This window comes from Pogoniulus pusillus, chromosome 22, assembly GCF_015220805.1.
Source record: "Pogoniulus pusillus isolate bPogPus1 chromosome 22, bPogPus1.pri, whole genome shotgun sequence".
NCBI classification, from domain to species: domain Eukaryota; kingdom Metazoa; phylum Chordata; class Aves; order Piciformes; family Lybiidae; genus Pogoniulus; species Pogoniulus pusillus.
Window position 1 is genome coordinate 7,234,836 of NC_087285.1, and position 26,193 is coordinate 7,261,028.

Below are 26,193 nucleotides of genomic sequence, written 5' to 3' on the forward strand. Positions count from 1 at the left end.
AAAATAAAGATAGGGAAAAAAAAAACCCAAAAACCTACAAGTCTAAATGTCAGAGTATAAAGCGAAGCCAAGAAACCTTTTCTCAAGCTCACTAGCTATGCTGGCCAAGTACATTTATTCTCTGTTAAGGACATAAGCTATTTCAGGCAAAAAGCAATGATTTAGCCAATACTTTGTCAGTGTTTATGACCTCCTTTCATGCAGGTGCAGCCTACAAAAATGAAAGACATGACTGACTTCTGGGGGTTTATCAGCCTTCCTTGGAGTGCATTCTTGGCAGAGGCGTCTGAAGGATTCATACTGCTGAAGTGCTTTGGTCGTTCTAAGTAATGACTCTGGCCCAGCCTGGGTGTAGCTGATGTGGGGGCCCTGTTCTTATTCTACTAAGTGGGCTTTTGTGTAGGCATTTGAACTGAGAGAGGACAGCAGGAAAGAAAATGTCTTCAAGTGTCCCAGCTAAATTTGTCCAAATTGTTTCTTCGCTTCCTTAGTCATGTGTAGAAAGTCAGTCTTTGTTCCAATTTTTGCTTGTTAGCAGATCTGTGTAATTTCTGTGTGGAAAGATTCCATTTCCAGCAAAAGGTTTTGTCATGAGGATTTCTTAGGACTAGTACAAACCTGGGCATAGGAAATCATGAGAGAAAGACTTGCCCACAAACAGCAGCTCTAAATAATTAGTACCCCAGTGGTTAGGGTGTTCATACTTGGTGTATTTCTTGCTTTATACAGTATTTTTCATTTTGCAGTTTATGCATGATAGCTGTGCATATATTAAAGAATATATGCCAGAGTAAGAGTGTCCTAATTAAGTAGACTGTAGGAGAGCCTGCCTCTTTCTGGTCCAGTGAGCAAGATATTTACACAATTTTAAATAATTTCAGCCGCTGAGATAGATAAACTGGTCATCTTGAGGGATCTGGTCATGGCATGTTGTGCACAAGAGCAGCCAATTCCCAGAGAGTGTTTGGAGAATCATAAAAATGCAGAAATGTCAAAGCTGGAAAGGAATTCTGGAGATACCTGGTTCTACTTTTTGTTGAGAATGGACCCTTGCATTATGTTATCCAGAAGCAATAAAATCAGTTGCTGCAACTTAAGAGCTCCTCGTTAAAGCATAATGCATGAGTTTGAGCTACATTAATGCTGAATGGGAATCATCTCTATGCAACACTCCTGCATGCTTCATTCTTAATTGCACACTGCAGGAAGAACGGAAATAATTAAAACTGGTTTGAGTCTGCTTTCCATGTAATGTTGTATAACAGGAACAAATATTATGCTGTCAGTTCCATGTTGTTATCAGTGCTCATTCAAAAATCAAAAGATAAGTTTTTGTTTTATCTATTTTTTTCTTTTTTTTTTTTTTGCACTCTTCAACGAGATGATAATTTAGATAGAAGGCAATTATCTTACAACATGTGGTTCCTCTGTGCCCAGCCATTCAGGTTAATTATTTAAATTTCTAGGGGTGCATCATGTGGGTCTTCCCTTTCTTCCCAATCTGTGCCTCATTGTTTTTCAAGGGTAAGTCAGGGAGAGTAGAATAAAACAAAATGTCGCAGCAGCATTGCTCAATGTTTTGTTATCCTTTCCTTTTTCTAGGTGGCAGTGACTGACCCCTGACATAAGAGTGACTGTGGCAAAAACATCCTGCCTAGCTGAGAATAATGGATATAAAAGACAGAAGGCACCGTTCTTTGACAAGGGGCCGGTGTGGGAAGGAATGTCGCTATACAAGTTCTTCACTGGACAGTGAAGACTGCAGAGTACCAACTCAGAAGTCTTATAGCTCAAGCGAGACGTTGAAGGCATATGATCATGACACCAGGATGCACTATGGAAACAGAGTTTCTGACCTGGTTCACAGGGAGTCTGATGAGTTTCCAAGGCAAGGTATGTTTAAAGTCATAACTGGTTTATCTAACAGTAGTCTTCAGTAGACGATCTCTGGATCTTGTTAAGACATAGCAGTATATACAGAGCCTTAGTGAAAGCTGTAGTTCAACTTATTTTTTAATGAAAGCATGATTTCACATGGTCTGTGGTAAATGAAGAAGTTCTGTCTCACATTCTTGATACTGTCAGATTTCACTGTTTGTAAATGAGGTGAACCAGGATCCACTGTTCAAAACATCTGATAATCACAGATGCCAGTGACCCTTAACCAGATATTGTATTTGTCATGGATCCCAGGGCTGGTCAATATGCTGTCTTTGTGCTCCATGTCTTAGAAATAGTAGTGGTATTTTCACTTAAACTTGTCTGTCTAACAGAGTACCTGTGCTAAGCTGATAGCTAAAAGCACTGTTATAGTAAAACCTCATATGTGTATTAATCATTCATAAGATGGATCAGAATTCCTTTTCTATTCTTAACTGATGAGCAATTGAAAGGTGGGAATTGGGATGCTGTTTCCTCTAACTTCATTTTGTGACAGCCTACCCTTACCTCATAAAAACTGGAAGGAAGAAACTCATTTAATTTGTTTTCAAACTGGCTATAAGACGTTATCACAGCATTGAGATCCTAGAACTAATACTGGAAATAACCTGCCTGTGTGATCATGAAAGCAAGGTGAGGAAACCTCATCTTTTGTAAAATGTTCTTTGCTTCCAATACCTGTTTTGTCCAGTTAATTAATCCAAATGGTTTTTGTTGAAAAACCTACGCCGATAACTTTGCTGTGTATGCACACATAGTTTTACTCTCACACATAGTTTTACTCTCATTCACATAGTTACTCATCTCACTAAATGTGAAGTCTGTGTTTGAAACTATTCGTGGGCATTGCTTCATGGGAACAGTGTTTAATCAGCTGGGTAGCTTCATGTCATGGCTTAACCCCAGCCAGCAACTAAGCACCACACAGCCACTTGCTCACTCCTCCAAATGCTCACTGGGATGAGAAGAGAGTCAAGAGGGAAAAAGCAAAACTCATGGATTGAGATAAGAACAGTTTAATAACTGAAATGGAATAAAATAATAGTAAGAAGTGTAACAACAGCCGTGATAAAATATCATAGTAGTAATGAGACCAATGCTCCTGCAGCAGTTTGCATTGCTCCCCAGCCAGCTCACCCCAGTTTCTATACTGAGCATGATATCCTATGCTACGGAATGTCACTTGGGCTAGTTTGGGTCAGCTCCCTTGGCCGTGCTTCCTCCCAGCTTCTTGTGCACCTTCTTAACGTCATAGCACAGGAAACTACAAGTCTTTAACATAGGCTAAAAACTACTTAGCAACAACTAAAACATCAATGTTATCAACTTTATCCTCATACTAAATCCTAAGCACAGCACTATACCAGCTATGAAGAATGAAATTAACTCTATCCAAGCCAAAACAAGGACACTTGACTAAACTGCCACTGGATTAAATTGTCACTCAGTTAACAATTAGATATGATTTAACAAATAAATCATTTAGTTTGAGTAGAAGAATCAGATATGGTTCATATCAAGCAGTTTCGAGGCATAAAATTATAGCCTTATCTGCCTGTCAATGGAAGGTAAATTTTGTAGCAATTTTGAATTGCTGAAACTGCTACTTTCTATATGCACTTGTTAGTGTACAACAGTTCTGTGCCACGCAGTGGTAATATTGTGACTCTGGAAATGCTAAGTTATCGCACCTCTTTGTGGAGAACTTAGAATGAAAGGTCATTTTTTATACTTGATATCATGTCATGCAACTTGTTTAAAGCATTCTGCCAGCAGTCAGTATCTGTCTTCACCCTTAAATCAAAACATCTATTAATTAGCATTGCTAATTATACCCTTGCCTGATCTTCTGTTTCTCTCACATTTATATACAGAGATTAGGAGTTGTTTGCATTGTGCTTGGTCTATCAAACAGCCACTTCTATTTTCTGAGGTAATGCCTGCTCTTGTAGAGTCTTTCACTGCTTATAGGTATTTGCCTAAAGGTAACACTTCAAACTATAACTAGATCATACGAGCTCCTAGAGCTACTTTCACTGTGGTTTGTTCAGTCTTTGTGTACAGGAGTCATATAAATATTACTTTTCCCTGTCTGGATGATTGATGCTTCAGCTCAAGTGCCTCATTTTAGTTTCCAGGTCATTATTCGCCATTTCATGAGGGTGTTCTTTTTCTCTTGATTACTGATTTGACAACTGTTCATCCTCCTCCTTCTCTTAATGTGTTCCTATCTGCCCTCTTTATGAGGGGGAGTGCAAATTGTTGGTAACTGAATTGAAATGCTCAGATTTTATAGTGGCTGAGTTTTGTTTGATTTCTTTTTTATTATTTTACTTCACACTGTTGTCCCATCCCCCTCTCCCCCTGTCTGTGTTGCTATGTCTAGATGAATACAGTTTATTTTAGAGAGGTGATAGTGAGGTTTTCTGCAAGTGATGTGAGCAGTGACCTTTTATTTTTTTACTTTTGTTAAGTTTGGAGAGCAGATTTCTTTAGAAAATAAGTCTGTAAGATGATTCTTTGTGTTTGGCAGCTCATTACCATTTCTGATGGTACAGTTCCTCTGCTAACACGAAATTTGAGATAATGCAGCAAGGAGATCTAGATTAGGACTTGGTACATATTCTCAATTTCTACATTAATATTTTATGGTTGATATAGTAGGAAATTCTGTTCATTACATCTTCTGCATGTGGTTTCCAGCTGCAGACATCTAGAAATTTATACATGTAAATTTATTCCAAATTTGAGTGCATGTTTTGATGGGATTAAATTCTGTAGGAAATAAACATGCTTAAAATAAATAGTCTTTAGAGAATGCTTTATTCTTCTATTATAAAAAAAAAAGCTTGGCATATTTTTAAAGCAATTTTAGATATTTCTCTCAATATTTTGTCCTTGCTGCTACTAAAGCTGCATGCATTTGACTTACTGGAAAAGTATTTGGTTTAACCATGGCAGTGAAACTACTCAAAGCAGTCATTTTTACATGCTGCCTGGTCGTACGGTTCTCAGTTCTGAAAATCCATTAACCATAAGACCAATTTGTACCTTTTTATTTATGACAGTTCAACAGTGAAACACTAATAACAAAAAGTAGATTCAAAGCTCAGAAGTCTGAAATAGATCTTGATTTGCTGTATAATTTCATCATCCTTCTGTCCTGACTTACTTGACTCATTCCTCATCACAAACCAGATCTCCAAAGTATGAATACCTTTCTAAACTAGTCTGAGTAAAGTGTTTGAAAGGAAAAATGCATGCTGGTGAAAGTTTAGCTCTGAGAAAACAACTTCAAAACTTTATCATCATTTGCATGTTTTGAAATACTTTTTTGTGTGCTGATTATTGATGAATCTGCCTAGCATTTAGGCAAAGAGGAACCTTGCTACTTTGTAGAGTGATATTTGGAAGTTTTGATACAAAGGCAGTGAAAAGTGACGTGACTAGATAGGACCTGAAGCACCTTTGTCTGACATTGCTTCTACTCTGCTTCTCTTAAGATATTTACCTGCAGTTTTTCTAAGTAATAAAATTCCCCTTTTAAAGTCTTTTTTAAACATATCAGTAATAATGCCTGTACAAAGTAGTTCACAATAGGCTTAGTATTTTTCTGTTGAACTTATTTTCCAATCATCTTCAAAAGAGGTGTTCAGATTGACTAAAATGACAAGTCCAGTGCATACCTGAGCTAATTTGTCTTAGATGCTCCCTAATAGACATTAAAAACTAATTTTAATTCAGTACCTGCACCTTAAGTGGATGTGAGAAAACATTCATATATTACAAGATTTATTTAAAGTTGAGGAGTCCTTTTTGAATACTCTGTTTTAAAATTAATAGATTTTTTTTGTACTTTTGATTAGGATATGTCAAAAGCTTAATAGCAATGCTGACACCTCTGTGTATTTGGAATATTTTACAATCTTATGGTAATACTTAAATTTCTCTATAGGCCACATATTTTTCCATCAAAGAGAAATAATTATCAAACTTTCATTTGTTTGGTTTGGATTTTTTTTTTTTTGGAAGAAAATACCTTCATTGCGATTCTTCTGCTGGCACAGCATGGTGAAGATAGATGTACTTTAAGGCAGAAAAATAAGGATTTTGGAAACTCTTTCTTCAAAAAGGCTGCTTTTGAAAGGCAATTTTGCTTTGAGTATGCTTTGTAGACAAATTGTACCTATAAGAGCACTCTACTAAGTTGCTTTAAAGTGAGTTTTGAATGGATGTTTGCAAACCTTGCTATTCTAGAGTTCTTCACTTGGCATTCATAGCTCATGGGTTTTGTGTTGCTGCCTGAGCCAAATGCCAGGCTTCGGCTGATGCAAAATTTATTAGCCAATGGTTACAGTGAATTGACTGCTTTCACATTCTCACGTCACATCTAGTTTAGCAGTAAATCTCTGCTGTGAAGTGTTAGAACAACTGGAGTATATGACTGAAGTTACCAAAAATGTCTCAAAAACAAAATCAAAATTAGACCACACAGGCTTCTGATATACTCACATTTTTTTCTATGTATGTCATGGCTGAATTCTTTATATTGTGTCACAGCATTTCTTCTTGCGTGGCAAGATTTCATGAGGAACAACAGCCAATACCTTTCTGGATGTCAGCTCAGATTCCGTATTTAGTCTTTTTTACTTAAAAGCAAGCACTTATGCTATAATGTTTAACACTAGAGGCATGTTAACAAGAGTTAGAAAAAGCTAGTAACAATGACTATAATAAATTCTTTATAATATCCCTTAAGATTGTTCAGGATTTTTATTAACATCAAATAGAAAATCAAGTTACCGCAGTGGAATTCTCAGAGAGGGGCACTTGGGAAGTGTAATGCATTCAGTTTTCTTTCACATGATGTTGTGTTACTGTGCTATACTACTCACATCTCTGGGGTATTACATACTTCATCTTTTCTCCACATCTACTGAATAGTTTCTTGAAGAAAAAAAAAAGAAAAAAACAAACAAATAACCAATTGCATCTTCAGCAAAGGAAGGAATTGATTGCACATTTGTATGGGGAGTCTCTGGAAGGTGGCCTAAACACCAGAGTGCGTGCACTGCTCCAATGCATAACTCAGGTTTCAGCTGAAATGCATTGGGAACAGTTTTTAGATCTTTCTTCTCTAACTGTCTTTTACAAAAACCTGATTTCTTTTCCCATGTTCTTTAGAAATATCTTACTGTTTTTGGGAGCTAAATTCTAGGCTCAGCAGACAGCTGGTTGGTCTGTGGTGGTTATTACTATGTTTATATTTGTTTTCTTGCTCCTGTTTGTTCTTCTAATACCTCAATGGATTATGTGATTTCGAGAGGCTTTTCAAATATTGTGACTGGACTCAAATACAGTTTACTTACTAAGAAAAACATAAGGAGACTTTCAAACAAACAAATAAACAAAACCACCACCCAAACCTAATTTTCTTCCCTCAAGAACTGTGGGTGATTTGGAGTTGAGCCAAAGTCCTGATGGGCAATTCAAGTGAAACCTGTAAATGAAAATCAAAATTAGTAGAAAAGAAAACAAGAAGCAAGTATGATTGGATAAGCAGGGCCCAGCTTTTTTTGTTTGCTCTTTGGTTTTTACTATTTGTCTGTGGATTCAGAGTTTAAGGTCAGAAAGACTACTAGTTACCTTGTTTGGCCTGCTACTCAGTTGCTCATTAACATTCATCAGATCATTTCTACACTGACTCCAGTAATCTGTCCTTGAATGCGGCACATTCTGGAGTCTTGAAAACATCAAAAGACACAAAATCCATCATCTCCACTGATAGGCAGCATCTGTGGGAAGTCAGCCTCCATTTTAAGAGCAGATGACAGCTTCTCCTTGGATTTTGGAAACTGAATTCAGTTGCTAGCCATTAGGTCTGGTGATACCCTTTTCTGTTGTAATGGAGCATGCATAATCACAGAATTGCAGAATGTTAGGGGTTGGAGGGGACCTTGAAAGACTATCTAGTACAACTCCCCTGCCCGAGCAGGATCACCTATACCAGATCACAGAGGAACACATCCAGGTGGGTATTGAATATCTCCAGAGAGGGAGCCTCCACAACCCCCCATAACAGCCTGATCCAGTGTTCTATCACCCTCACAGTGAAAAAAAAAAATCCTTATGTTCACATGAAGATTCCTGTGCCTTGACTTGCACCCATTGCCCCTTGTCTTGTCATGGAGCATCACCGAGCAGAGCCTGACTCCATCCTCTTGGCACTCACCCTTTACACATTCATAAATATGAATGAGGTCACTCTACAGTGTCCTCCTCTCCAAACAAAAGAGCCTTAACTCCCTCAGTCTCTTCTCATAAGACAGATGTTTCACTCCATCGTTTTTAGGGCTCTGTGTTGGACTCTTTCAAGCAGTTCCCTGAGGTCCTTGCTGAACTGAGGGCCCCCGAAGTGGACACCATATTACCAATGCAGCCTCACCAGGGCAGAGTAGAGGGGCAGGAGAACCTCTCTTGACTTGCTAACTGCAGCCCTTCTGATAGAGCTCAGAATGGCATTGGCCCTCCTGGCCACAAGAACACGTTGCTGGCTCATGGTCAGACTTTCACTGACTAAAACCCCCCGTGTCCTCCTTTTCCCCTTCACTGCACTCCAGCAGGTCCCCAGCCTATACCAGTCCATAGGGTTGTTCTTTCCCAGGTGCAAGACTCTACACTTACCCTTGCTGAACTTCATTCAGTTTCTCCCTGCCCAACCCTCCAGCCTAAGTCTTGCTGAACAGCAGCACAACCTTCCAGTATGGCAGCCGCTCCACCCAGTTTAGTGTCATCAGCAAACCTGCTGGCAGTGCACTCTGTGCCCTCATCCAGGTTATTGATGAATGTATTGAACAGAACTGGTCCCAGTACTGACCCCTAAGGGACTCCAGTAATTACAGGCCTCCAACTAGACTCCATCCCATTGATCTCAACTCTCTGACTTTTTTACTTCAACCAGTTCCCAGTCCCCCTCACTACCTGATCATCCAGACCACACTGCCTCAGTTTAGCTGCAAAGGTGTTGTGGGAGACAGTGTCAAATGCTTTACTGAAATCAAGATAAACCACATCTGCTGCTCTACCATCATCTGTCCACGTGGTTATGTCCTCCAGAAGAGGCCATCAGGGTGGTCAAACATGACTTCCCCTCGGTAAAACCATGTTGACTGATCATAATGGCCCTCTTGTTCTTGATATGCCTAAGGACAGCATCAAGGATAAGTTATTCCATTAGTTGTTCGGGGATGGAGGTGAGGTGTTAACATTTTTTCCTTATAGAATCCATTAGATGTTGCAGTTCATTCAATGTCATTTTCATGGGTTCTGTCTGTCTAGGTAGAGCTCTTCAAACATCTGCATGGATAATACCATTTTCTGTCACGAAATTGTATTTGTTGCTCATTTCTGAAGCCTTTTCCTATCTTTTAGTTTGCATCTAAAAGAAGCAAAAGGTACTATAGCAATGCCATATATGCCTCAGTGGTGTGAATAAAAACATGTTGAAGGGATAGTGACATGTATAAATGCGGCTGTCACACTACTTTCATGTCTGTAGATCCAAATTTCAGATGAGCTTTTTCTGGTAGCTGTCAGTTCCTGTTGAGCTGCTGGTCCTTTAGGGTTCCTAGGGTTTTCTACTCTGGATAGCTGAATAGACAAAATAGCATGGAGATATTTTTATACATGGCAAATTTTTAAGATGAGTGCTTAGCTGTAAGTGTCTTACAGTGAATGTAAAAGTACATGTCTGTGAATGCAGAGCATATTGGAAACAGAGATTTACTGTCCCAAAGTGTAATGCTTACTCAGCCATCTGATGAGATTCAAGCACTAAACAGTTTGAGAGGGATGCATAAAGCTGCTTTATTACAAGATGCTGTTATGAATTGTAGCAGCTTTCCTTATGGTATAATGTTGTTGCCAAACAGGCAGCATGGATGTAAGCAGTTTTATTTGTAATTACTTGCTTACATTTCCTTCGAATATTTGGGTTATAGCTGCTTGTGATTCCTACTCCTCTGCTGGTGGCAATCCATACTTCCTGTTGAGCTGCAAATGAAAAGGTATCTTTTAAAACTGTCTAGAGAAAAGTGTCTCTGAGTAGTGCTATTTCTTACACCCAGTATAGAACGGGTCTCAGATGTTTCTATGTGTGTGTGATAGACCCATGTTTAAATAGATACAGAAAACATGTACTGGAAAAGTGGGGGAAAAAAAGAGTTCTCTATTCTTAATTCAGAGAAAAGCTGAGATTTTGTTGTACCTCATTTCAAGCAGGACTGGGAAATGGAGAGAGGAATTGCCCACCGAAACGAATATTACAGAAAGTACACTAGGCTATTTTCTAAACTTTGGTCAAAACCTGGATGCTGCAAACACGACTTGACACTTGAAGTGTTCTTGACATAACATTTCTGTGCCCGTTGTCTTGCTTATGATTCTGTTCCCTGGGCTGTGTAACTGCCATTGTGTTTGGTGAAGCTGGTTAGCTCTGCTTTCCTTACAGGAATCACATGTTCCACAAAGTAGGATACTAATTGAAATAGATTACAAAAGAAGAATTTGATCATTAGCACAGAATTGTCTCCTCAGTGTAGTTTGTCCAGCGTAATTCTGAAGGTCAAGCCTTGGTCTTCTGTTGATTATCACACAAGAAGCTTCTTCAGATTAATACAAATTTTGCTTGTCAGATCTTGCCAATATCTATCCTGTTCTACTCCTTGCATTGCTTCCTTTATCCAAGATGTCAGTCTGAGTGTGCTTTGACACTCCCAATATTGTAAACGTCTTTCAGCTGTGTGCATGTCACTGTCAAGAGTCCTCCTTTCTTGATCAGCTCATTTATCCACTCTTAAGTTCTGAGTCTTGGTAATTGCTGTCACTGTCTTTCTTCTCTTAGCATATCTTTTCCATGTATTCATGAACTTCATGGAAAACTTACTATATGGTGGGATTATATTGAGAGCTACAATGGAAAGTTTTCAGTTTGGTAGCAACACTGGCAGTTGTTAGACATTTCTTTACATTTAACATCAGTATCATTTTTTCCTGTGTTCAGTGGGAAAAAGGAGAAACTTGGTCAGTTTTACTCGGAAATGAGCAAGTTGTATGTTGGCTGCTGGCTAGAAAAAAGTTTACATTTCAGATATAAGAAACAGTAAGTGCTCGATTGCAGGAGGACTTACTTCAGCACTACTTTTTCTTCTCAAATACATAAAAATCAATTTAGCTTGTTTAAGTATGCCCATTATGGGATACCCAGTTTAGTAGAGTATTCAAGTAGAATGCTGTGTTTTAATGATGGTAGTTTAAAGCAACATAATAACCATTATAATATTAATATTTCAAGTTATGTAGCTGGAGGACCACAAAACTTTTTATAATGTTGCATTTGATTTTATAGTGGTATCCACTTGTGTCTTGGAGTTGTTCTGTCCTTAAGATGGGCATTTGAACGGTGTTAAGCTAAAATGGTGCTTAATCTCTATGGGAAACCGTTACGTTGGATAAAAATATTCACAATCTGCTGAAAGTTTACTGCACAAAAAGTGATAATCCAGATGACATTTCATCTTAAATAATCTTAGCAAGTTGTTGAAGAGGTGGGGAGGTTACTATTAGTCCAACAGCTGCTTCTTTTAAGAGTTTGAGTTTTTAATGGGTCTGTTAACTTTGATGCAATTCTATTTTGTCACGGATTTTAAAATCGTGGCAGTATTTTTTTTTGCTTTTTTTTTTGTAGGGGTAGGCAACTAAGTGTGTGTGCTCTTAATATTATTTAAATTCTTTCAAACACAAAATCAAAATGTATTAGACATTGTTACCAACGTCTGCCTCAAGCACTCATTTTGTAAAGTAGGTTGTGAATAGTATGAGGAAAGATACATTGCAGCTATAATGATATGTCTTCCAAAGTTAACGAGCAGTTACAATTTTCATAATGAAAAATTAAGGTTAAAGTGGTTTATAAGACTGCCTATGGATCTAGCAGCAGTCTCATTAGAAGAAAGAACACTAAATCTGAGGAGCTTGGAAATTTCAGTTATCTAGTATTGATAGAGGACTAAAATCCTGTACTTGTATTCAAATGTGAACAATTCAGGCAGAACACAGCAGAGAAAAATGAAATGTTATTTGCTTTCTGAAATCACTGTGTACACAACAGATTGTGGGTTTAGATGTCCTCAGTACTTGAGTTATGTGAGTCTCTCTTGTTGATTCAGTGCAACAATCTCTCATCTGTGTTTGCCTGGTTCTTTACCATTTCTTAAGTAAAATGAACCTTTGTGCTTATTTTTACTGTTAGGGAATTGTAGTGAGGCATTGGTTACTGTGCCTTGGCTCTTTTGGGCTAATTGTAACAAAGAGACATAGGTGAGGTGCAGGTTTAATGTTTTAGAGTCATTTTGAAAATCCACTACCCATATATGTTTGCCTTTGAGAGGCTATTGCACAGGTAAGGCTTAGCTTGAGCTGTAGAATTGATCCTTAAGAGAAATGTCTAACTTCCATGACATTCAGCTTCAAACCACAAGAAGCTGCTGAGACAGGTTCTCCCAGTCCTTGTATTGGCCTGAGTATCAGTGTAGGAGTGGGATGTGTGTGTCGTGGTTGCAAGCTGTGAAACCACCTTTTCTTCCCACAGGGGTTTGCCCAGGTGGGTGGTTGTGAAGACTCCATTGCACGTAGGGAAGCTTTGAGAGGTTGACAGCACTGAAACTGAGATGAGTGCTGTAATGCTGCACTTCCCTGAACTCGTTTTTTCATTTTGTGTAATCCAGAATGACTGTAATTGAGAGTGTATTTGGAATAAGCAGGCTTTGTGGTTATCAAATATGTCAGCTTGGCTTTTTGTGTTTATATGTCGGCTTTGTAACTCTTATAAGCTGTTATTGCATGACAGGCTCCTCCATCTTCAATTCAGTCTCTTAAATTCATCTTCTTCCTTCAGTTTTTGACAGCATAACAATGTTTTAGCTTGATCCAAGTATATCTATCCCACATAAGGGGCTTTCTGTGTGACATTTTCTTTGTGGACATCACTACGCTAGGCAGAACAGTCCTTGTTAGTAAAAGTCCTCTGAAATATTGTTTTAGAGTGATTTTTTTTTTGTTGTTGCTGATCTATGTGTTTACTTATTTCTGTAGCTTGTAAGAACATAATGGGATTGGGTTAATCTAATTTTTAAGTATCTGTTTTACTGCTGAGAGTCTTAGAATCCTGTTTAAGAAAATGCATACGAAAAAAAGAAATTCCCAAGTGTGGCAATCTGTCTTCTTGCCATGCAGATGTGATATTTATAAAACAGAACCTTTGCTATTCGAAAACATGATGATTTTCTGTGGAACACGATGGAGTATGTGTGCATGGAAGCAACTTAGAATAAACAGAATGACTTGGTAATTAAAGAAACCCAAAATTAAGAGGTGATTTTCACAGTTGTGATACTGTGTTGTAAAATATACCAATATGGTTTAATGGTACTGATTAAGTTATTGAATCTAAAGTATGAATTTGCTTAGCTTTGGAGTAGTGGATTGGGAGAATAGGAATTCAGTTTAGATTCAAATCTGTTTTCCAGAAAATTATAGTTTTCCTAACATGTAATGATATTGAGTGCTATTCTAGGAACATGTTCATTAGCCCAGCGTCACTACTTCGGTGTCGTCATTGTTAAGCTGTAGTTGGAGATGGTGAAGTTGATGCTTTTTTTCATATACATAGAGTGGTTTGGGTTGGAAGGGAACCTTTCACTAGATCAGGCTGCTCAAAGCCCCAACCTACCTAGCCATGAAAACTTCGAAGTATAAGGCATCCACAGCTTTTCTGGGCACCCTGTTCCAGTGTCTCACCACTCTTCTTCCTTACATCTAATCTAAGTCTACCTCTTTCAATTTAAAGCCATTACTCTTTTTCTTATCACTACAAGGCTTTGGAAAAAGTCCCTCCTCAGCTTTATTGGAGGCCTCCTTCAGGTACTGGAAGGCCATTGTAAGGTCTCCACAGAGCCTTCTTTTCTCTAAAACAAACAGCTCCAATTCTTCCATCCTGTCATCATATAGGGTGGGTTCTCCAGTCCTCTGATAATCTTTTAGCCCTCCTCTAGGACCCACTGAAGCAGTTCCCTGTCTCTTTTATGCTGGAGTTGCCAGAGCTGGATGCAGTGGGGGTCTCCAGGTGGGCTCTTACCAAACCAGTGCAGAGAAGCAGAATCTCCTCCCTGGTTCTACTGCTCACACTGCTCTTGATGTAGACCAGGACATGGTTGCTTTCTGGGCTGCCAGTGGCCATTGTTGGCTCATGGTGAATTTTCCATCAACTGCCACACTCCCAAGACTGCTTTCATGCCAATCCTTGTCCAGCCTAAATTTGCCCCAGTGCAGGTGTGGAACCTTGCACTTGGTGGTGAAGTCACCATCCCAGAAGGTGTTGAAACAGTGAGTGGACCTGGTGCTTAGAGACATGGCTTAGAGGTAACTCTGCACTGCTGGGTCAAAGATGGTACAAATGATCTTGAAGGTCTTTTCCAACCAAAGGTATTCCATGATTCCGTGATGTATCTGAAATGCCTTTATCACTTCAGTTTTCAAGAAAGAGGGTGAGAAGCCAAGCTAAATCTCTGCATAGAAGTTACCTTCCTACAGCCTGTAGGTATTTTTATGTTGTCAGCACCTGTGGGAAGAGAGTATTGTGGTTTAATTCAGCATATGATCTTTGGCAGCTATAAACTTCCCCCCAAATCCAAAGGAAATCTGTTAGCTGCTGGAGCAGCTGAAGTAATAACTAGACCCAGTTGCGTAGGAGGGCAAACTGTGTAACCTTACCATTTAACTTCCTCCTGTTTCACTTAAAAACATCTTTGCACAGACTATCTTAAATTTCTGATGACTCGAGGTTGTCAATTAACATACAGAGAAATCTGAAATGCAGATGAGGGGAGAGAGGGCACTTGTCGAAAGTGGCTTCTTGTCTCACTGTCAAGGAGACTGTTATGCATGATGCTTTATATTTCTGCTGGAACCCGTAGATATTTTTGGATATGCAGGTGGTAGAGTGTGTCTGACAAATCTTCTAGTTCTCTTTTCTTTCAAGGAATTTTTTTCAAGTATCTTTTAGGTGTTTGGCAAAATATTTTGAATACATTTCTATTTGGTTTTTTTCTTGTTTCTGCACATTTACCAATATATTACATGGTTTTGTCACATTGACTGTCCTTTCTTAAGGACTCCTTAGCTGTGCAGAATGGTGCTGGTAAATCCCAGGGAAAAAAAATCTAATGAATCTAAGTGAAGTGACAGTATTTTCAGTGTTGAAAAGGCAAAGCAAATTTTGAGATGTGAGGATTGATGTGGATAAGATAAAGAGAAGATGAATATGACTAGGCAGGTGTAATGCTGAAAGAGGGCTAAAGAACTTATCAGTGTGGGCTTTAGGGTGATAACTCTGGATAGAAGCAGCACGAAAAGAAAGCATTAGCCGTATTTTTGGAACTACCACTTATCCAGAAGGTCTTAGCAATAAAGTGGCCATCCCAGCCATGGAGAGAACTGTAAATAAGACTTTGAAAAATGACCTGGAAAGAGGTAAAAGGAAAAGCATGTGTAGGATGGTATCAGTTGACGTTGCACTGTACAGCTTGGGAACGTCATCTACTAGTGATGTTAGCAGACTGGGTTTTGCTTTTCGCCTCCAGTCAAACTGCTGTGGACAAAATCAAAGCAGATCTATGGGGAGCCAGTGGCATGGCTGTAAATGGAGGCAGTATCCTGAGTATCCTCATCAGCTTCCATGTGCTTTCAGCAGCCATAGGCTGCTTTACCTTTATGTACCTTCACACTCCCGTTGGACCATCCTCTTCCATTATCTGCAGTATGTTTCCATTTCAGGAAGTGAAAGCCGGGAAAACAGACTGTGTGTTCTACAACCTGGGAGGCATTGTCTGACAATGACAGGAGAAGGACAAAAGCGGAAGCTGTTGTCCTCAAGGTTTAGATTGACTGACCCCCCCAAGAGTTAGAGAGCAGGTGATTCAGTGCAATAGTCTCTCATTTGTGTTTGCCTGGTTCTTTACCATTTCTTAAGTAAAATGATCCTTTGTGCTTATTTTTACTGTTAACAAACTGTAGTGAAGCATTGGTTACTGTGCATTAGCTCTTTTGGACCAATTGCAACAAAGCAACACAGGTGAGGTGCTGATTTAATGTATTAAGGTCTTTTTGAAAGTCTGCATAAAACCCCCAAGACGTAATGAACAGTGGTGGCAGCAAATGTAATAGATGTTCATACTTGTCATTTTTCCTTTGCTGTTGTTGCTTAGTGCATATGGTACAGCTGATGCTTAAAGATGGCTGAGATATATGTAATTGGCTTTATTTACCTGAAGGTGATGTGACTGAACTGCATTTAATATTCTTTCCTTTCTTCTTCAGCTTGTGAGTTCAATTTAAAAAGAGGTAATGAGCTTTTCCAAATAATCTTACTGCCAGCTCTCTTAAATTGCTGTTTGGCTTTTTCTGTGTTGATTTGGTTAAAATAGTGCAAAATGCCTCTCCTAAAACCTCAAGAAATTTTCTACTGGCACAGAGCCTTTTTATTAATTTCTGAGTTCAGTGGTGTAGCCTAAATACTTCTTAAAGGACAACTATAAATCAAGTCTTGAGGGGAAAAGCTTCTTGAATTCATATTGCCAGGTTGTTGTTTAATGTTTCAAAACCACAGACTGACTGAAGTGGTGTAACTGACTTGCTCTGAAATGCATCTATGGTCACGTCTGTATCTGTATGGAATTCTTAACGTGCAAGATTTCAAAATAACCCTATGTCACATATACAATTGTCAAAATAAAACCTCTTTTTTAACATGGCAGGCCTATAGGTGAAAGAGTACTCTAACAGATGGTAGCTAGAGAGAGCATTTTCTGGGAGAGGAGGGATGCCTCACAAGCCAGTGGCTTGCCCAGAATCCGCAGCCTGAAAAATGGCATGCTGAGACCGGAGTTGCAGGTGTGAATGGCAGGGTGCCTTGGTGTCGGCTGTGGGACAGGCAGCCTGGAAAGCTGTTCTACCTAAGCAGAAAGGAGGAAAAAAGCTTTCCTTATTAACTGGAGATTAATTAGATCATTAAGAATATAGGAGGAATGTTCAGCTTTGAACAGAATAAATATTTTACTAACAATGTGGGGTTTTTTTTTGTTTTTGTTAATCAATAATATAGAAAGTATTGGAATTAAAGGATACCAATAGTTCAAAGTAGGTATGATGATTCCACCTTCCAGGTCACTGTGTGTTTATTTTGTTGGATAGCCATAACTAAGAGTGCAAGACTCCTAAGGGGCACACTGAAATGCCGAAGCATGAAAACACTCCAAATGGAGAGGTAGATCTACTGAAGTCACCCATTGAGGCAACATCAGTTTGAAAACACGTTTGGTGGTTAGGTAGCCAGATGAAGTTTCTGTACATCCTACTGAGAGGTGAAAAAAAAACATGGTATTTATATTATGTTAGGATTTTATTATTTTTTAATGTGTTTTCCAAGGCAAATCAAAGTAAGACTTTTAAAAGCAATTTGGATCAAAAAAGGAAATTGGAGACTGGGAAAAAAAGTACATACTTAGCAAGAGATCACAAGTCAGTGAACACTCAGAATGCTCTATCTATTTTTACAGTGATATTTTGTCTTAAAGGTTCAGTCTCTTTAACTCAATTTATGATCTAGGAGCATGTTGTTCTTCATCAGGACAAGGATTTTCATGGTCATGTGACACTACAGAGTTGAAAGTTTGCATTTATTGACTCAGTTTTCAAGTGTGGTAAAAAATTCTGTGTGAATTTACATGTAGTGATAAAATTAAATTTTATGTTGCTTGTAAGAGCACTGCTGGGAGTGGAAAATTGCATGGATCAGTGGACAGATTTATTTTTTTATCCACCTGCTACAGAATTTTTGAAGAACATGTTTAAGGATATTTTCTGGACAACTTCAGTTCCAAATCTAAATTAATATAGCACTGACAAAAAAAAAACCTGTTGAGGTACCTAAGTTTATTTGAGAGAGTATATGGGTGATTATTAGGTGCTATTCTTGGGCAATGCTGAGCTCAACAAGTGACTTAGATGGATTTGGAGTTGGTTTTGAGGTATCATCTTTCCCTGCCTAATGTTTTCCTCCCCACAATCCATGTTTCACGTTTTTGTAATTGAACTCTGAAAATTCAGAGCTTGAAGCACCCTGCTCCTGCAGGACATGTAGCTAAACTGCTGCATTTTATTTTTGTAATATTTTCCTCTTTTTATAACCTCTAATAATTAGATGTGGTATATCTGAGTTGACTGCAAGAAGCAGCCGTTTTAATTTGTGCAGTTTTCATTATGCCATCATTAATGCTTGCTAAGGATTTTGTGACTGCTTGGCCACAGCTGTTTGTCGTGTATTTCAGTGTTCCGTTCACTTTAACGTTCTCCTGTGCTGGGACTGAGTGTAAAGCAATTGTCACTTTGCTCAAGTGAAGTGAAATTTTGTGTCAGTAGGGCGGTCATGTGCTAAGATTGATTTTAGTTGTTCCAGATGAACATAGTCTATTGTTGTCCTAGGTAGTATATAAATACTTGAATGTAGTAATAATGGAACGGTAAGATACAGAGGATGTTTTTCACTGAATTAGGATTCTTTCATGCTAAGAGGAATTTTTCCTTTACAGGTTCTCAAAGTATTGCCTTTTAAAGCATCAAAATGCATTTATATCATAGCTTTATTTCTTTAATTGTGGGTTTTCTTAATAATATATTTTATATACATTATGTATTTTAATATGTAAAATATATTCCTACCTTTAAAAAATAAATAGGATGGTACTTTTCAACAGTAAGCATTTATTTACTTAGAATGTAGATTTTACCCTTCAGAGCTATTTGTTTGGAAAAGAAGAAAAGCAAACTGATTATTGTGAATGATAAAATTATTCAGTATTGATTTTATTAACCAGTAGTTAAACCAGGGCACTTTAAGGTGCAATTCTTTTTAACGTGCCTCTGAATGGTAATGTCTTGACGTGCATGTTAATCTGTCATGAAAGGTGGTAAGGGAGAAGTTACACAAGATTGAAAGTTGAAGTAAAACAACTTGAAATGCATCTACTTCATCTTTTACGGAGCTGAAAGCAGTATAGCACGGAAGAAAACAAAGACTCAACCGAATACTTAAAAGTGAAAAATGTATACATTTGAACTAATTTATAGACTTTTTTCCTGAAAGGAACAAAAGCTTAGATTATGTATGTCACCCTGATGTACCAAATCCTAATGAAATAATTATGAAATGGTTGGATTTTATTCCTTTTTTTTGCTTACTCTAACTCACGTATTAACCATTGCAATAAATTAGGTTGGTTCATTCCCATTTTACAGATAAAGTGTGTGAGAAAAAAGATTAAATGAGTTGCTTAGGGGCGTGAATAACATTGTGAGCAGAAAAAAAGGGGGAAAATATCTTTGCACTTAGATTAGTAATTCATTTTTATTTATATTACCTGGTATTTTCACTGTGCCTTTTTTCGCCTCACGTATCTATTGACTATGTAGCCTGTACTCTTGATTAACCAAAAATTATTTTGATTCTGATCACTTTTTTTTGATTCTCTGATTAGTGAAACTTCAAACCACCAATAACAACAGACAATTTAACTTGAGCTGATTCTGTGTGTCTTGCCTTTTCCAATTTTATGGTGTTTATGGCAAATAGTTACTGCCTTTCTCCATTACAGAAACATAATAAGCATTTAGAAAAATAAAGCTTAGTGTGCTTTATTTGTTGTTACAAAATAGAATTGAAAAATACAAAGTCAAAGACATGCTTTTGCTGGGCTTTATGAAGTTAGGAATTACTCATGCTCAAGCAATTTGACAGCTTTAGTCACATAATTTAGTTAATGAAGATGTCTGATGGTGCTGGATTGGGGGGAACAAAAAATAGTCAAAGAAAGAGGAACAGGTAGGCTTCAAGAGAGACAACACCAGAGACTGAGTCAGGACTCTCACACCTTAGAGGTGAATGGTAAATTGAAGGCAAAAATTCAAGGAAGAAGAGAATTTAAAAAAAAAAAAAGGGGGCAGAATTTACCAAGATTTTCAGCAGTTGTCTAAGTCTGAGCAGTAAGTGGAAACAAGGTCTCAGGAGTCAATGATAACCGTGTCATGCATCATGAATTAGAGACCACTTTTCCGTTGTGTTGACTCTTCCAAAAATGCAAATACTGCTTGACTGGGATTTTTTTTTTTAAGAAGACTTTTGCCTTGCTGGATAAACCCAGTATTCCCTGTGCAGGATCTTTTCGAGAGATAAGGGGGTTTTGCTGCTCCTGACTGCAGTCTCCATTGCTTTAATACTTTCTTATTTATTAGTGCCCTGTGGTGTCAGGAGATCTAATAATGAGTCAGTTTTCCATTGGGAAAAGGCAGCAGACAAAATGTAGCCCCTAGTCATGGATTTCCTTGCATCATAAGAAAAAAAGACAATGCCTAGCATGGCATGGATGTAGCCTCTCACATTTGAAAGCTCTAGCACAAATATTTCAGCCACTTTTTGTTGTATAAACCTGAGAGATTTTTGTTGTTCTAGCAAATGAGTGCTTTTGTGGTTGATACTCAGAAGGAGAATTGTGTTTTGCATATGTTGTTGCGGTCACTGGATTCTTTGCAGTACCATTGCTGATAACAACTTACATTGCTTGTGCATGTCACAATCACGTGCAATATTTAGTGTTTATCAAAAACATAAAGTACCTGAGGCTTCCAGACTGCCTTATTGAGATTATCCCATCCTTCTAAGCAATGCATTCAGTAATATTCTGAAATGAGGTGATTTCCTGTTTTTCTGAAATCCAGGGTACATCTTGCCGTCAAAAATAAACATCTAATGAGCCTTGAATCAAACCTGGAATTTCAACCTTCTATTTTGAGTTGTTGGTTTTGTACTTTGGCCAATAATCATTCTAATTCTTTAGGTAGGTGCTGGTTTAAGAGCTCTCTTTTCCTATTAGTAGCATGGTGGGTAATAGTGTGGATCTCTTCTCTGTGTGATACATCAGTATATCTGCAAAGCATGATGTACTGGCTAAATACTGTCAGTGCTAACTAGAAATATATATATTATGTGTGTGTATGCACCCTTATCTGTCCATGGGGAACAAGACTTTCTTTATGCACCCATTTATATTGTACAAGGAAGAAAATAAGAGCTATCATCAGATAACTGTAAAGTGCATGTTCAGTCTGAGTGAAAACTAACCTAATGGACTAGGTGGGATTTTTTTGTTTGTTTGTGGTTTTTGTTGTTGTTTGGGTTTTGTGGTTTTGTTGGTTTGTTTTGTTTTTAATTTCAAGGTTTATTTCAATTCTAGAGCAGATGGGAATGTTCATGCAGTATTTAGTAATGTTCCCCCCCCTGCTTGAGAAGATTGCAGATAAGCGGGAAGAGACCCCAACTGCCAACTTCATGTCCTTGCAGTTTCAGCTGGGCTGGTCCTGTCAGTGAATGTTGTCATATGTAAATGGGATTCATTAGAAATTACTTTAGATTACTTGTTTGTTTGGGTTTTTTTAATTAATTTACAATGCATTTAATTCACAATGCTATAAAGTCCTATTATATTTTGGAGTCTTATTTTCTATAGATAGTGATGCCCAGAGCATTACTAGCCTTTGTTTGGGTTTTTTTTATAATAGAAGAACATTTGGGGAGATAAAACCATAAGCTGAAACTGATCAAGCAATGGCAAACGAGGATTTTGTTTCCTAGCTGTTTCACCTCCCTTTTGCCTTCTGAGCCTCATCAATCAGTTAGAGGTGGCTTGAAAGTAGAACATGGTTCACTGATAGGGAGGATTTTGTGGAATTTATGGAGGGAAACTGAAAATGTGCTCCAACAAGTGAGGAAGAACAAGGCAAGTAAGGGCAGTAGATGAAAGTGTAGGAGTAGACATGTCTTTACTTGCAGATTTCAATCCTACTGCACACTAATTAATAACTCTTTGCCACGTAAACTGCACTCACCAAACCAGTGCTTAACAGCTCCAAAGGCGAGAGAGCTAATGTGACAAATGTACTCTCTATAGGCCTACAGAGAAATACGTACTGCATTGTAAGAAATAGGAATAATTCATGGTCTGCCTTGATAAGTCAGCAGTCTCTGGAGGTCATTTTTGACTCTCAAAATGAATGCTGTGCTGTCAGCACTGTTGCTTATTGTGCTGCAGTCACAAGGCTTGTTTCCCAATATAATTCAATTTAGAAATAAGAAAGCTGTTTTTGAAGTCATCTTAATGAAATAAAACAGCTGTCATGCTCTTTAATTCCATAGTGTTACCAGGCTCTACCTGCAGTTATACTAGAAAAGAACTCTTAAGAATACTTAATAATTTCATCTCAGTGAAACCTCTACCACTGAAGCTCAACTAGTAAACACATAACATTTTATTTTAGTACCTATGGTGTTCTGGTTGCCTGGCTTTGTAACTGAATTAAGGCAGGACTCCAGATAAGCTACATTGACTATAACTGAGTCAGGCAAATGGAATGAAGGCAGTTTACCCTTACATGCTTGTTCTTTTACAATACTTTTTAAGTTCTTTTAAGAGGAATAAAGGTTGAATTTGTGCTATTAAGAAATTGCATGGTGTATTTTCTCTTTGTGCTTTCGTTTTGCAGAATGTTTTTCCTGTGCTTTTTCATATCTAGAACATGTTTGAGTTTGAAATGGGAGCCTAAAGGTTTTTTCTGATGAATTGCTGAGGTCTATTAATTTGTATGGTTGGTTTGTGCTCTCCTTTGGAAAGCCGAGCGTGCTGGTGCATGCTTTGGTTGTGTTGAAAATGCAGTTATATTTTAAAGTGATATCTAGTCCCTGTAATATTTTTTTCTATCAGTGTCAATGTCTTTGGAAGACTGAGTCTCTGTAAGGTTGAAAAGAGTCACTTTAGGAGATAAAAATAAATTGTATGTAAGAAGTTTGCGAGGGGAAGCTTCAGTGACTGGCAAAAGCTGTTCCAGGAGTACTGAGGGGAGGAGAGGAGCTCTTTAATACCAACTCTTCCTGTAGCCTGTCAATTTATTCATGCAGTGGACCTTGCAAGCCCAATTCACAGATGCTATTTTCTGCTCCTTACTGAATAAAACTCAGTGCTGGGTCCTGAGTGTAAAGATTAATTAGTCAGTGAGTGTTAAAGGTCTGTTAAAGCCATTATGGTGAATGTCCACAGAGACAAATAGGGGCTATAAAACATTGTGTTTGAAACCTAATTTTACATGTGTATTTTTCATTAATAATAATGATGGTAGTAATAACTATAGTCTTTTCATCCTGAGAGCTCTCAAAGGACTAAATGCATAGTGCAGCGCATACTGTGTAGGAAGGATCATGCTTTCCATCACTTGAAATGCAGTCTTTTGGAAGGCAACCTTCCAGTTATGCTGAGCTCAGGCTATTGCTGGCCAGTGCACAGACAGCTGTGCACCGCAGGTCATTCAAGGAAGCTTTCTTCATCCCAAAATAATTGTTCCCTGAGTCGAGGGTACCAGAATATATATGTATATATATAAAAATATGTCACTGCTGGAAATGGCAACCAGAGAGGTGCATATAGCTATGTGTATTTTATTTTGTTTGCTTTGACTTAAAAAATGTATTCTTCCAAATGGTTGCCAGCTCTCACATAAGCTCTCATTTACAACATTGTTGAATTTTTTACTATTTGTCAGAAATTTGTAACTGATTGAATGATTTCTGCATAAATGGGAAGAATTCTTTGTAAATATAAGCATATATATGTGTTGAAAATACTCTTGCTCCTTTCTCTGGACTGAACTGCAACTATTCTGTGTGTGCTGAAAATGAGTGTCCAGGGCGACGAGGCTGGTGAGAGGCCTCAAGCACAAGCCCTACGAGGAGAGGCTGAGGGAGCTGAGATTTAGCCTGGAGAAGAGGAGGCTCAGGGGTCACCTTATTGCTGTCTACAACTACCTGAAGGGTGGTTGTGGCCAGGGGGAGGTTGCTCTCTTCTCTCAGGTGGCCAGCGCCAGAACGAGAGGACACAGCCTCAGGCTGCGCCAGGGGAAATTTAGGCTGGAGGTGAGGAGAAAGTTCTTCACTGAGAGAGTCATTGGACACTGGAATGGGCTGCCTGGGGAGGTGGTGGAGTCGCTGTCCCTGGGGCAGTTCAAGGCAAGGTTGGACGTGGCACTTGGTGCCATGGTCTAGCCTTGAGCTCTGTGGTAAAGGGTTGGACTTGATGATCTGTGAGGTCTCTTCCAACCTTGGTGATACTGTGATACTGCATTACCAGCAGCTTGGAAAGTGAAGTGATGCTCCTTGCACATTTTACAGGCATCTTTGAGATTTTGTGTCATTCTTGTATATGGCTTTAATTGTGTTTTGAAAACTGGTGAAGCTTAAGGCAGATCAGATGAGTAACTAGCTGACACAGCCTTTCTTACTGTTCCAGTATGTCAGCCTAGCAGTGACCATTACACATGTAACAGTATTCCTGATTTTCTTTCCACAGTATGAAATTTAAGCAGGGAAGGAAGTCCCTATAGATGCCTCCACAATATGTTGTAGATTTGTTTACCGCATTATGTCCAGCTGTCTGGAACTTGTTTGATTAACATAAGCTTAATTTACAGAATTTAGTAAATGGAATTGAAGCTGACTATCTCATTGCAAATGAGAAAAGAAAAAGGAAAATCCATGTGATTGGAAAGGTATTTCCTCCTCTAAGCTGGATGCTTGCATTGTTTACTACTTCAATCACAGGGCAATACTTGAATCAAAAGATGCCAAGTTATATTGTATCTTAAATATAGAAGAAAAAAGATGGCATTTTTACTGTCAAAGCAGTGGGCTGTCAGTCACATTCCCAGATATTGATACCAGAATGCTTTCCAGACTCCTTGTTACATATTCATATCTTGGATTATTTGAAATATTTGTTGGTTGTCTCCCACAGCAGAGGGAAAGACTTGCATTTAGCAGTATCTGCATAACCTTGAGTACTGTGTACAGTTCTGGGCCCCTCAATTCAAGAGAGGTGTTGAGGTGCTGGAATGTGTCCAGAGAAGGGCAACAAATCTGGTGAGGGGCCTGGAACACAACCCTGTGAGGAGAGGCTGAGGGAGCTGGAGTTGTTTAGCCTGGAGAAGAGGAGGCTCAGGGGTGACCTCATTGCTGTCTACAACTACCTGAAGGGAGGCTGCAGCCAGGTGGGGTTGGTCTCTTCTCCCAGACAACCACCAATAGAACAAGGGGACACAGTCTCAAGTTGTGCCGGGGGAGGTCTAGGCTGGATGTTAGGAGGAAGTTCTTGCCAGAGAGAGTGATTGGCATTGGAATAGGCTGCCCAGGGAGGTGGTGGAGTCACCATCCCTGGAGGTGTAGAAGAAAAGACTGGATGAGGCACTTAGTGCCATGGTCTAGTTGACTGGATAAGGCTGGGTGCTAGGTTGGACTGGATGATCTTGGAGGTCTCTTCCAACCTGGTTGATTCTATGATTCTTAGTCATCTGGACTTTTTTCCTGTTTTAAACTAACTGCTGCAGTTTTTAATGGACATCTTGTTCCATTAGAGGCAACAGCAAGCTGTTCTTTAATCTGGTGCATTGGTGTCAAACCTGGAAAGCACAGACAAGAAATGAAAAGACAATGAGTGGCTGACCAGCCTTCCAGTACAAAAATAACTACAACAGAATAGATAGAGATGTTAGTTTAGTGTCTATGTTAAATGATGCCATGGTGCAGTAAGGAAAGGATATTCTTGAAAGGACAAGGAAGAAATTGAAAAATTTGATGGCCTTCACCAGATTTGTAACTGCAACTCCATAACTGTATGAATATTTTAACTCTGTGTATCAATTTTTTGAACTATATATATAATATGAGCTAATTATATGAATGTTTTGGAGCCTTTGTGGATAGGTGTTTGAGAGGTTTCAGAAATTTAACACTCTCTACAGAAATTAAATTAATCACTCTCTTTAGCAGTGTGTTTAATATTAGCTAGTGAATGAATGAAGTCAAAGGGCGAATAGATCTAGTGGGTGAAGCAGTTGCTTTTCAGCTGTAGGTCAAGCAGCAACTGCGGATCTCCAAGGAGCACTTATCCTGGAGACAACTTGGTTTCAGTATGCTGAAGTGACTGACAGAGCCAAGGGTATGACTGACAGCTGTGCTTTTTGGACCTCATCAGAATACCTAATTCT

The 26,193-nt window shown here is 38.6% G+C and overlaps 1 protein-coding gene across 43 annotated transcripts in view; it reads left to right on the forward strand.

Annotated features, from left to right (window-relative positions):
• Positions 1-26,193, forward strand: part of TENM2 (teneurin transmembrane protein 2) — a 1,869,083-nt gene that overhangs the window by 1,353,003 nt on the left and 489,887 nt on the right. For 42 of the 43 annotated variants that reach the window (XM_064161561.1, XM_064161557.1, XM_064161558.1 and 39 more), the window contains one exon: positions 1,603-1,893. The exons of the other annotated variant lie outside the window; for it this stretch is intronic. In XM_064161561.1, coding sequence (XP_064017631.1) covers positions 1,668-1,893 — 226 coding nt within the window. In that variant the 5' untranslated portion in view covers positions 1,603-1,667. The remainder of the gene's footprint in view (positions 1-1,602; positions 1,894-26,193) is intronic. 43 annotated transcript variants of the gene reach the window in all.